Below are 12,365 nucleotides of genomic sequence, written 5' to 3' on the forward strand. Positions count from 1 at the left end.
CACATGGGTTGAAGGGGATATGATTGGGGATGTGGACTCTAAATGATCACCCTGGTGCAAATATCAATAATATGGAAATAGGTCTTGATCAATGACACATGTAAAACCCAGCGTAATTGTGGGTTGGCTACGGGAGGGGAAGGAAAAAACATGAATCTTGTAACCATGGAAAAACATTCTAAATTAATTAAATAAAAACTTTCAAAAGTAAAACAAAAAAAACAACAAAGAGAAACAAAAGCTCAGGTAATAGAAGTGAATTGTCCCAAGGCAGACGAGTAGTGCCAAAGCCAGGACTTGTACACAAATGTCCCATCTCCAAGTTCAGATCTCTTCTCATTATATTGTCTCCACTATAGGACTGGATATGACCATATATTTATGGGAATATTTTAAGCCAACAAACTCTAGAACAATACATCCCTGTGGAGGGCCCCGAGGATGTAACACGGCAGCAGTGATTGAAACCAGCACCAGAGTCCAGTCCCCAAAGCCACATATAGAGCTCTCTTTCCAAATGTTATGTTGGCAAAAAACACAAGACATTCAAGTACAAGAATCCCAGACATTGTTATAAAATGTTTTAATAAATAGTTTTTCTGAAAGTTAAGAACCAAACAAAAAGTACTGAACAGAGGATCCTGCACACCACTCCTGGATTTAATGTATACAGTAATTAGTTTCTGAACAATCGTGTTTACGCTGCTCATTGGCTGAGGTGCTCACCATTCAGATAGTTCTCTCCCCTACCCCAACTAATGGCAAGAGAGCACAATGTCTTCCTAGTAATGAAAAAGGAAGCTTTATAGAGTGTGCCCATCTAATAGCAATAAATGGAGGTGGAAACGGAGGTCTTAACCAAACCAAACCAAACCATGCAGGCTTTCTAATGGTGTTCCGGCGCTGTGGGAGCTCTGATTACCGCTGCTGCGTCATGGAACCACCATTAACTAAGCTGTGAACAGAGGAGAAAAGGTCATTGTTCCCTTCATCAGGCCTGTTTTTAAAATGCCAAAAAAGTCCAATAATACCATGTGTAATTAACATTCACAAAGGAACCCAAATCTTTCTCTTTTTCTCTTTCACACACAGACGCATACACACAAACAGAAACACACACACACACACAAACACACACACGTATACATACCATCTGCAGACAGGGTGTCTTGTATGTTTTGGGGAGCCTCAGGTCATTAAAAGTGGGGCAAACAATCATTGCTGGATCTATTTACACATCACTGCTGGGTCACCCTGACCCAATAAGGTCTAATATGAGGCAGGCCTGTCTTAGCCTTAACATCCTCTCCTGCTCATTCCACCCTCTCTGGCTTCCCTTATCCAGGGACCTGGAAAATTCCTGTAAACTGCATCTTCCTGCCTGCAGCATAAATTAAGAAGGAATGATGTGTCATTTTTTTTTAAAGGGAGACTGAAATATTTTAAGTTATTAAATCAAATATACAGAGCGATTCATTTAATATGTACATATGTACAGACGCACATGTTCACAGTCAGAGCAGAAAAGGAGCAGGTAGGGCTGGGCCTGGCCCGAGTTTGCCAGGTGGGTGGACGAAGAGATGGCAGTTTCTGACAGTTGCTATAGAAAAGTTTATCTCAAGGCACTTGTCCCATGCTTCAATACTGCGATCCTAAAGGACTTGAGAGCAAAAAAAGAGGAAGAGACAGAAAGGCCACGTTTTGAACCACAGTTGAAAGACCTCTATAGCTTTGTTCCAGCTATGAAGTGTAAGGCAGATCTGCAGGATTGGGGAAGCAGCCAGCACAGTTGCAAGTGCAGTCATTGAGCCGCCAGGAGCCTGGGGCTCGGGGCATTGGCAAACGGGTCCCACAGGGTCCTCAGTCAGGGGGCTTGGGAGCCACCATTCAATCAGAACAAGGAATAAAAAAGAAAGATTCTGTAAACAGTGTACAATCTCTTATAATAAACTTTACACAAAATAGCGAAAATACAGATACCGTTTTGTTTCTCCTCTGCCACACAGTGTTTTATAACTTTACAAAAATAGCAACTATTAAAGAATACTCAGTTGTTTTTCACCTGATGGTCATTGAATAATTTATACAAGACTAAAGAAACATAGAAAATAAACTTTTTTTACACAAAATAAAGAAACTATAAACATTACATTTGACTCCAGATATGTTGGTTCTTGATACAGAATGGAGAGTTCCCCTTTCACCCCTTGCCTTGCCCCTGCTGAGCCAGGAAGTGGAGGGGACTTTGGCTCCCCAGCTCTTCAGGGCTAATCTTTTCCATCTTCATAGTCATTCACATTCTTGAGAGATCTGTTATCTACTTTGTGGCTTGCTCCTCGATGTGCCCACTTTCCAAGGGGGCTCTCTTTGAGGTCCCCTGGTCCTTTGGTGAGTGGAGGCTTTTGAAGTTTTTGAGAAAGGAACTTTTCTACCTCGATGACCTCTCTCTCTCTCTCTTCCTCCTCCTCTTCCTCTTCTTCTTCCTCTTCCTCATACTCTACATACTCCTCCACCTCATCATGAGTTCTCTTAGGAGGAGAAATAAAGTTTTTGCATTCATAATAAATGTCTTTATTACTGTATGGTTTGTCTATAGGGTTCCTGATGGGGTTTAGGGTAGCCCATTGATTGTTCACACTCTCCTCTCTGGGAATTCGGCTTCTCTCCCTCTCTTTTCTTCTCTTTCGAGTCCACCACACACAGATGATGATACAAGTCAGCCACATGATGCTGAAGACCCCACAGAGGACGGGAACTAGATAATCTGGGCAATAAAGGGAAGAAAAAAACACTTAGAGCAAGATTTGTGGCAATAGGCTAGTACCTTGAAGACACACTAATACTTCTGTTAGGGCCAGAGAATTAGCCCTGAGTAAACCTTTCAATGTCCTTCCTACCACCTGGCCAAGCATCTCCCCCAAATTGGCTCAACACCCTTTTTTATCTAACACTATACTATCCCCACTAAATCTAAATATGTCAGCCTTCCTGGGAGATCACAAAAATATTGAAAGACCCATTTCCTTTATGGGACCCATAGCCTTAGATATATAATATACATATTAACATAACAATAAACATAGTAGTAGAATTAAAGGAGATGGCAACAGTCTTGTTGTAAACTACGATGTGTTGCTATTTGTTTTTTGCAGTAGCCAGGTAAGTGCTATCTTGTTCAAAATTCAAGAGAAGGTAACAGGATTGAAGAAAATCAACCACTTTACAGGATAAAATGGAGAATAAAGTGTTTCTTCAAAAAGTAGAAAAAGGGTCTTAAGCAATAATAATAATAGCTAGTATTTATGTAGAACTTTAATATTAGAAAAACATCTTACAGATGTTTTTTCATTTGATCCTCACAAAAACCCTAGGAGGTAGGTGATGTCATTATTTCCATATCATAGATGAGGAAACTGAAGCAGACAGAGGTCAAAGTGCTTGCCCAGGGTAACACAGTTACTACATGTCTGAGGCTGGATTTGAACTCTAGTCCTGACTCCAGGTCTAGCACTCCATCCTTTGTAACACCTAGCTGACTCTAAGTTTCTAAGATGAAAAAGAAGAAAGAAAATTAGTTGAAAAAGCAGAAAGATATGCTGCACACCATCAGAAAGTTTCATGTAGAAGAATATGGAATGGAGGAGAACATTTAGAGCTAAATAATAAATTGAGACTCAAAAAAAGGAAGCAAGGTCTCTTATGGATGAATCTTGTGCTCCAAAAAAAAAATGCTAATATGCAAGTTTAATCAGAAGAATAACCATGGATTAAGAATGGACTTAAAAATGGTAATTGAAGGCCCCCCCTGATCAGGGAGCTGTTTTTAGATAAGATACCAACTCAACTCTTATTTTGCTTTTTGTCTGTGATACCAGGGTGAATGCTCCTAGCAATGAGAAGAGTAAAAATGGCTAACAGAATTGAAATCCAAGATAAGTAGAGGTATAATGGGATCTAACAATTATTGATGAATTCATTTTATCATGCCACATTAACTCCATTTCCTCTTTTGACAGAGTTGCTAGAATAGAGGAATGCTATAGTCATAGTTTAATCTATATTCAGTTAAAACATTTGACAAAGTTACATAAGTCATAAAGTAGGCAAATTCTTACTAAATTGAATTAAATGCTATTTCTGGTGACAATATGGAAAGAAGTGAGCTAGGTGACAGGATGCCTAAGTAGAGTTCAACTTGCTTGAGTGAAGAGACTGAGTTATCATTAATAATTTGGAAGGAGGCCTATAGTAGAATGATGCCCTTAGGTCTAAGTTATTTAACATTTTTACAAATGACATGGCTAAAGTCACAGAAGGTGTACCTATCAGATTTCTAGATGACATAAAGCTGGGTGTGATAGCTAACATGCTAGATGACAGTTGGATCCAGAAATATATCAATAGTCTAAAAAACACTGGGTCAGCCAAATCCATAAGATGAAATATAATCAAGATAAGTGCAACTTTGAGAAGTGTGACTGGTAGTTCTCCCTAGCATTTTATCTGAAAAGGGTTTGAGGGTTTTATCGGACTATATACATATACTATGAGTCAACAGTATGACATGGAAGTTAAAAAAAATTAATGTTCTCGAATAGAATATGCATTACTAAAAGAGAATGATGACCAGAAGAAAGAAGGTGATAATCCTATTCTATCCATATCTGCACAGAGACAATATCAGGAATACTTTTTTCAGTTCTAGATGGCATATATTAGCCACCCTGAGAAGCTGGATAAACTCCAGAAAGGGATGATCAGAATGGTAATGGTCTCAAGATACCATATGAAAACTGTTTGAAAGATTCAAATGTTTTTATCATGGAGAAAGGGTGTAGGTTGGATGATAGCTATCTTCAAACATCTAAAGGGATTTCATGTAGAAAGGAAACTAGACTGGCTCCAAAAGCAATCAAATTAGAAGCAAGAGGTAGGAGCTGAAGAGAAGCCTATTTGGTGTGAAGAAAAACTTCCTAAAAGGTAAAGCTATCCAAAATTAAAATGGGTTAACTTGGGATGTAGTAGGTTCTCCTTCACATCAGGTCTTCAAAAAAGTAAAGACCTGTCAAACTGGAGGGGATTCTTGGTCATTTGCATGTTGAACTATATGATCTCTTGCATCCTAAATTCTGTTATTCTGTTCCCCCCTTTCAGTAGGTCCCAGAAAACCTCTCAAACCTGAAAGATATTCAAGGTGCGGGGGAAGGTGAGGTTGCTTTTTTTGCTCACCCATTCATGGCAAGCCTGATGTTCATCCTGGGTTCAGCCACAGATCATACCACCTCACCAGCACCCAGAGAATTACTGCCATGTAGGACAGCTACGGAATGTCTGAAAGAAGAGTTCCCAGAAGTACTCTTCCCACCCCCAAACAGACTCACCTGTGGAGGAGTTCCCCATGACCACAGTCTCCACTTTGACCTCAGTAACCGCAAGCAGCACTGTGCTGTTCTCTGGCTTAGTTAGAGCATTGACTATGGTATTTGCAGCATTCTGGATGAGGGTGTTATCTGGCTCATCCTGTGGTGGGCTGAAGGACTGTGAAACAGAGTGAGGATGGCATTTAACCTTCTGATACCAAGAACAGGAATCTGGTGGTGTTTTAAAAAACAAAGTCTCTAACAGCCCATTCAAGCCACATAAGATCTTTACTGTTGGCAGGCTTATTAAAATCTATGATCTTTATTGCCCCCAAATCGGGGCTTATGTTTTTTCTTTTCTTACCAATGATCAAAACAGGCCTGAGGTGAACATGGGAAGGACCTGTTGTCTAATCAATTCTTTTTATAACTAAAGTTTTATAACTGCATCAGAAAATTCTTTAGAAAGCTCTGCAAAATGGGTAGGTGCTTATGCTTGTATTAGCAATGTGACTTGCTATCCCTAATAGAGTTTTGGGTCATCTCTATAAGGACCCGAGGCAGTTGTTACAATTTTAAATCCCCTTGCCATCAAAATGTTTTCTTTGAGATCTGGTATCTTTTTTCCCTTCTTCCTATAAAAGGAGAACTTCCACAGGCCACCAGGCTGCCCCATCTCTTTTGGGAAGAGAAGGATAGCTCTATTGTTTCAGATCTCCAGATAAAAAATAACTTTTTAGGATACCTGAAAGTCTTCACTTCCAGGGCTGACTTAATCATGGTTAGATAGAGGGAGTAGTAGTCAAAGCTGGTGGAACTAGGTATTTATACCAATACCACTTCCATTGTTGTTCTGATGTTAATGCTGCTCTGTGGCACCACTACTTGTATGGTCTCCTGTTAAAAATCTTTATTTCTGATCATTCCTTCTCTCTCATCTCTGATCATCAGCTACTTGAATTCTACCTTTAAAAAATCTCTCTCAATCACAGCTGTATACAAGTTTCTAGCCTTATACGGGTCCCTGTTACCATCCACTTAACCTACTATAATAGCTTTCCTAACAGGTCCCCTTAACTCCACTCTCTCCAATTTCAAATTCACTACTACAGTCAGACCGATCTTCCTCATGCAAAGAACCGATCACATCAGTTTGCTCAAAAATCTTTGGCAGTTTTCAATAATCTATTGAATAAAGGCCATATTCCTTTAAAAAAGCAAAGTGCTCTACTAGCATCACCCTACATTTCAAGCCTGCTTTTGTTTTCTCTTAAACACACTCTTTGAGGAGTTGGCATAATGCAATAAAAAGTTCTGATTTAGAGTCAAAGGATCTGGCTTGAAATTTTAACTCTTCCACTTAACAATGTGTGACCTTGGATGAGTTACTTAATTTCTAAGGGCCACAGATTTCTCATCTGTAAAATGGTGTTATATCAGATAACCTCTACATGTATGATCTTATACTTAAGCCCAAACGGTTTATTCTTAGCTCTTTAAAAACAACCTCTATTTCCCCACCTCTGTGCTTAAGCTTTTTTTTTTTATATACTTGATTCAAGATTCCTCTGTTGAATTCCTATCTATCTGTTTAAACCATACTCAAATGCTGCCTTCTCCAGAAAGCCTTTCCTGACGTTCATTAGTCATGTCCTTTCTCAACCTCATATTGCACTTTAAATTTCTTTGACACAACAATTTAATATTGTATATGTGCTTTCTTCCTCTAGTGGACTATAAACTTCCTGGGAAGGAATATGTCTTATGTAAACTTTACACCTCTTACAGTATAAAGCACAGTAGATAGCAAATAATTCAATATTTATTAACTAAATGCAGAAGCTTCAATTTGATGAGAACATGGACCTCATCTCCTCACCCCACATTCTCTCCACCCTTCCTGACTCCCAGGCAGATAGACCCAGGACTGCTTCAGGAAGCTACTAAAAGCTCCAAAGTCAAGGCAATCGAGTCAGATTTGGGAGGGCCAGGTGTCCTCCATGTCAGCTCTAGTAGCTTCTGCATTATGCCCGCCCTCCAGGTCCCAGGGAACTCACGATGGCAACTTCCACAGCATTCTCTGTGGAGGCTGACAGGTCACACAGCAGAACCAGCAGGCCCTCCCGTGCCGCTGCCCGGGTGGCTGGCAGGTAGCGGATCCCTGAGCAGATGGCTCCCACAGTGGTACCCTGGGGGTCAGAAGAAAAGAGATTTCCATTCTACTAATAGACTTGATTATAAAACAGTCCCCAGGCATCCACAGTAACACATATGCCCTTCCCTCTCTCTGACCACCCAAAGCCTAGGACAAAAACAGATCTGCAGGTGATATTGGGAATCTAGTGTCTCTGAGGATTTGTTATGGATCATAAACTACTTGACAATGAGGCTGGGAGAAGCAGGAATGGAGACACAGTTAGGTTACATGCTGAGAGGTTATTTACTACCTGTGTTCCTTCAGGTAAATTGCTTTTCTTATCTAGGATGGCCAGTTTCCTCTTCTATAAAGGAAGAAGTGTACTGAATGACCTTTAACATTCTTTCTAGCTCCCAAATCCCTTATTCTACTGCTTACTGAACACACCTGGAATAAAGGGGCTCCCACAAGAGCATGCAAGTCTAGATAAATGACTCAATTTCCAAAAGGATATGTTCACATAGAATTTTTCAGAAGCACAAGCAGTTTTTGTAATCCACTTATGCTGGTACAGTCATCTACTTTAGGCTGGGAGCTACTTAAGGAGAGGGAATACGGGCCCTCTTCTCATGTAATAAACACTAATTACCCACTGAATGACCTGCTGCATGGCAGATGTTGGATAAAGCAGGTGCTCATTAAGGGTGAAAGGTGATGTGTCAGGCACAGGAGGGGAGAGAAGTGGAGGCCTGCCATAATACATGGCCTTCTACCCACGTGGAAAGAAAGGCAATGGCTCTACACGAGGCAGAGAAGTTACAGGAAAACAGATTTTGGTTCAATATGAAGAACAAGTTCCTAACAATGAAAAATCAAATTTATCTAGACCACCTAGTTCATTTTTGTTGTGGTTCAGTCGTTTTTCAGTTGTATTCAACTCTTATGACCCCTTTTGGGATTCTGATTTTCTTGGTAAAGATAGTGGAGTTATCTGCCATTTCTCTGGCTCATTTTCCAGATTATGAAACTAAGGTATTCAGGGTTAAGTGGCTTGTCCAGGGTCATACAGGTAATGTGGTTCATTTGAACTCTGGAAGAAGAGTCTTCCTGACTCCAGACCCAGCATTCTATTCACTGTATGACTTAGTTGTTCCTTCATTTTACAGTTGAGGAAGCTGAGACCCTGGGAAGTTAAATGATTTGCCAAGGTCATGTACGCAGTGGACAATCAGAAGCAGGATTTGAACCCAGGCCCTCTGCCAAAACCCTCTCTCTGGATTCCTTAAAGGAGAAGCTGAGGGGGCAGATGGGTGGCTCAGTGGATTGAGAGTCAGGCCTAGAGATGGGAGGTCTTGGGTTCAAATCTGGCCTCAGACACTTCCCAGCTGTGTGACCCTGGACAAATCACTTAACCCCCATTTCCTAGCCCATACCACTCTTCTGCCTTGGAGCCAATACACAGTATTGACTCCAAGATGGAAGGTAAGGGCTTAAAAAAAAAAAAAGGAGAAGCTGAATGAACGTTGACTAGGTATGGTAGTAGCTACCTAAGAAGCAGCCTGTGAAGGCCCTTCCAGTTCTGGGAATGGCAGTTCCATCAGTTGCTGTGGGAGTTTGATGTGCATAAGCAGAGCTAACATTCTGAACACATATTTGGCTGTTACCTGAATGTGTTTTTCCTTTTGAGGGCAAATCAGGATTTATATATGTATATATGATGTATTAGTGATATACATAGTAAGAGAAAGGAACAAGAAGAAAGCAAGTCAGACAATGGAAAGAAACCTAACTTTAGGGAAAGACCTGAATTCAAAAACTGGCTTCTCAGCCAGAGCATGAGCAAATTACTTTCCCATTCTGAGTCTCAATGTAGAATAAGGACAATAATCTTTGTATCCACACTTCCCAGTTATGATAAAAGGGCTCTGTGAACATTCAAGTATCATAGAAATGGGAGCCATTATTTTTCTCATATTGAAAAAGTAGCAAAGTGAAAAATGTTAAGTTGGTTATTTCATTCTTTCCCCAAGCCTTGGAAGAAATTCTCAAATGGAAAAAAAAGTTAGCAATAAAACCAAACTTTCCATTTGCCAACTAGAAGATGAACATAATGCCAGGCTTTTCTCTTGCTAACGATCTCACATATTCTGAGGGCTCAACTAATAAAAGCCATTTGAAATAGGAGGCCCCAAAAGCTAAAGAGTAAATACTAATTGACTATACATACAATACAATACAATTTGACTCTGAGAGAATATGAACACCTGAGGGGATTGGAAAAGTTTAACTCTGAAATAGGTTAGAAAATCCAACCTGGGTCCAAGGAAGGGAGTGGTTATGGTTTACTCAATTCATTTATTTAAATCTTAGAAAGCCTTCCAAAGAAAGAAAGATTACGTTTATTCTGTTTGAACTCAGAGTACAGGATTAGGGGCAATGGGTGGTAGAGAGGAGATTTCAACTTAAAGTAAGGAAAATCTTCTTAATAACCTATCTATCCAAAATGGAAAGTACTGTAATATAACTTAATGAACTCTGTCATTGGAAGCATCCTGGTGAAGAAGGTTGTGATTCTATGAGACTGAAAAAGACCTTAACTGTCTCTTCCCAAGGGCTGCTCAAAACTGGATCAGTTCTAGGTGGGTAGGGTGTCCTCACCTGGGGGACTTTGTCCCGGTTAAAGATGAGTGTGATCTTGGCACAGTTGTTTCCCAGGTGTCCAGAATTAGGCTGACATGGGGTGCTGGGGACAAGAGGTTCCACTGGACTGCACTCCCCCCAGGCCACACAAGGAGGCTGAAGGCATTTGGGATAGGCTCTCTCTAGGCAGTCTTGGCCTCGTGGACACTGATCCTCTGTGTAATCTGGGTGTCTGGGTAATAAACAGGGTTTTCTCCCACACCAAACCTGTAGGGAGGAAACACACACACACACACACACACACACACACACACACACACACACACACACACACACACATCTCTCTCAGTATTGGGGATTTCTTTGGAAGGAAATGCTTACAATAATTCCCAGGTCCTTCTTAGGAGATCTTCTCTTTCTTTCAGTGAGATCTAATGGAATGATGTTTAAATTAAGTGGCTATAGCTAAGAGATCATTATAATAGGACTTAGGTCAGGGATAGGTCTTAAAGACCACTAGTCTAATCTCATTTTACTAAGGTCTAGAGAGATTAAGTCTTGGAGGGTTTCTGAGAGATAGGAACAGGTTTAAATACAAGAACAACTTTGCAAACCTGCTGGACTCCATATGAAGTTGGATTATTTTTCCTTTTCGTTTTGTAGTTCCCTCAAAGGGTTATTGTGAGGGTTCAAATGAAGTAATACACAAAAAAGTAGTTTTCAAATTTTGAAGCTCTTTATGTAGATGGCTAGCTAGCAGGGGTGGTGGTTGGTGGTAGCAATAGTAGTAATAGTATCATATTCATAATAATTGTCCTTATTCAAACATTAGAGTGGACACTTTGCCCTAGACAAGGTTCTGGCCAAAGTATTCTGAGTCTACATTCACTTCAAGTCAATTCTTTAGAGTCCTGGATGGGGTGGGGAGTCTATGACCCTAGGTATTAGCTGAGCTGAAAACTTTATCTATCCAGCAACCTAAGAGACCTGCCCTGCCCTCCAGCCTTCTCTTCTCTTCATCCATCCCAGCACAGTACAGTAGACAGTGGACAGTGGACTGTCCAGGATCTTGAGCTGGGGCCCTTGGTTCAGTCTCAGTACTGTTACAAGTAACTTCTCTGGATATTTTGGAGGGCGGAATGTGATATTTTGTTTGTTAATCTGTGAAATTTTAAAAGGGGACAGTTGTTGGCTATGATATTTGCTAGTTTCATAGTAATGTTTTGCTAACCTGACTGCCTTTTCTTCCCCACAATGATTTTATGGTCCAGGTTGACTCTTCCTATTTTTTCTTACTTTGGGTGTCTCTGGGGTAGTGTCTTGCCTATTTGTATAAGTTGGCAGTATGTGTGCACAGGGTGTGTCCTTTTGTTACAGAAACACACTGGGTTGCAATTGGGTGTTTGGCTGGGAAATGGGATGCTGAAGTGTGAGGAGCGTTTTGTTTTTTTCCCCCAATTCATAATTTCCCATCTTTTGCCTGCAGGCAGGGAAAGTGTACATACTGTATTTATTTACTTTAAATTTGTAAGTTTTGAAGTAGCTTACATTGGTCATAGGGAAGGACAAGTGACTTATTTAAATTTGTATTTGGTATTCATACTTTACAATTTCTGTACTTTAAGATATTGAGATTAAAATTGGTATTACTTTTTGTTTTTAAAAAAAGTAACTTCTCTGCTTTGGGGTTCTTTCCCTCTAACTAAAAAGGGAGGACATTATCCTAGTTAGATCATTTCTAAGAAAGTCTCCATTTCTAGATGTAACCTGTCCCATATAGGTGGTTTCTAAGTCTACTTGCCTCAGAACCTAACAAGGTTTGGCAAAAAGAGCCCAGAATTAGAACTAAAGAGGCCTGGGCTTCAGGCCCAGCCTTATCACTAAACCTTGGACAAGTAACAATCTCTGGGTCATGGTTTTCTTAGCTATAAAAGAGAAGGGAGTGAACTAGGTGATCTCAGTTCCCTCCTCACATTTTCTAAGGCTACGGCCCTATAACAGAGGAATAGGTCTGAGAGCCGCTGCCTATCCAGGGCCCTCCTTACTGTGCTGCAGTCTGTGCGGCCATCCACGCAGTGGCATGTGTTACACTCCTCAGTCCACTTGCTGCCATGTGGGAACGGCATGCCCTGCGACCAGCAGGATTTCCCAAAGCCAATCACTGAGAAGGGAGGAAAACAAATATATACTTATGCTCAACTTAAATGTTTATTAAAAATGTCAGTGAA

At 40.5% G+C, this 12,365-nt stretch overlaps 1 protein-coding gene across 2 annotated transcripts in view; it reads right to left on the reverse strand.

Moving 5' to 3' along the window:
- Positions 1-566: 566 nt before the first annotated feature.
- JAG2 (jagged canonical Notch ligand 2) overlaps positions 567-12,365 on the reverse strand; it is a 155,104-nt gene continuing 143,305 nt past the window's right edge. For both annotated transcript variants that reach the window (XM_007473314.3, XM_001368356.5), the window contains 5 exons: positions 12,183-12,298; positions 10,156-10,404; positions 7,418-7,549; positions 5,382-5,538; positions 567-2,764 (listed from right to left, as the gene is read on the reverse strand). In XM_007473314.3, coding sequence (XP_007473376.1) covers positions 2,268-2,764; positions 5,382-5,538; positions 7,418-7,549; positions 10,156-10,404; positions 12,183-12,298 — 1,151 coding nt within the window. In that variant the 3' untranslated portion in view covers positions 567-2,267. The remainder of the gene's footprint in view (positions 2,765-5,381; positions 5,539-7,417; positions 7,550-10,155; positions 10,405-12,182; positions 12,299-12,365) is intronic.

Source organism: Monodelphis domestica, chromosome 1 (genome assembly GCF_027887165.1).
Source record: "Monodelphis domestica isolate mMonDom1 chromosome 1, mMonDom1.pri, whole genome shotgun sequence".
NCBI lineage: Eukaryota > Metazoa > Chordata > Mammalia > Didelphimorphia > Didelphidae > Monodelphis > Monodelphis domestica.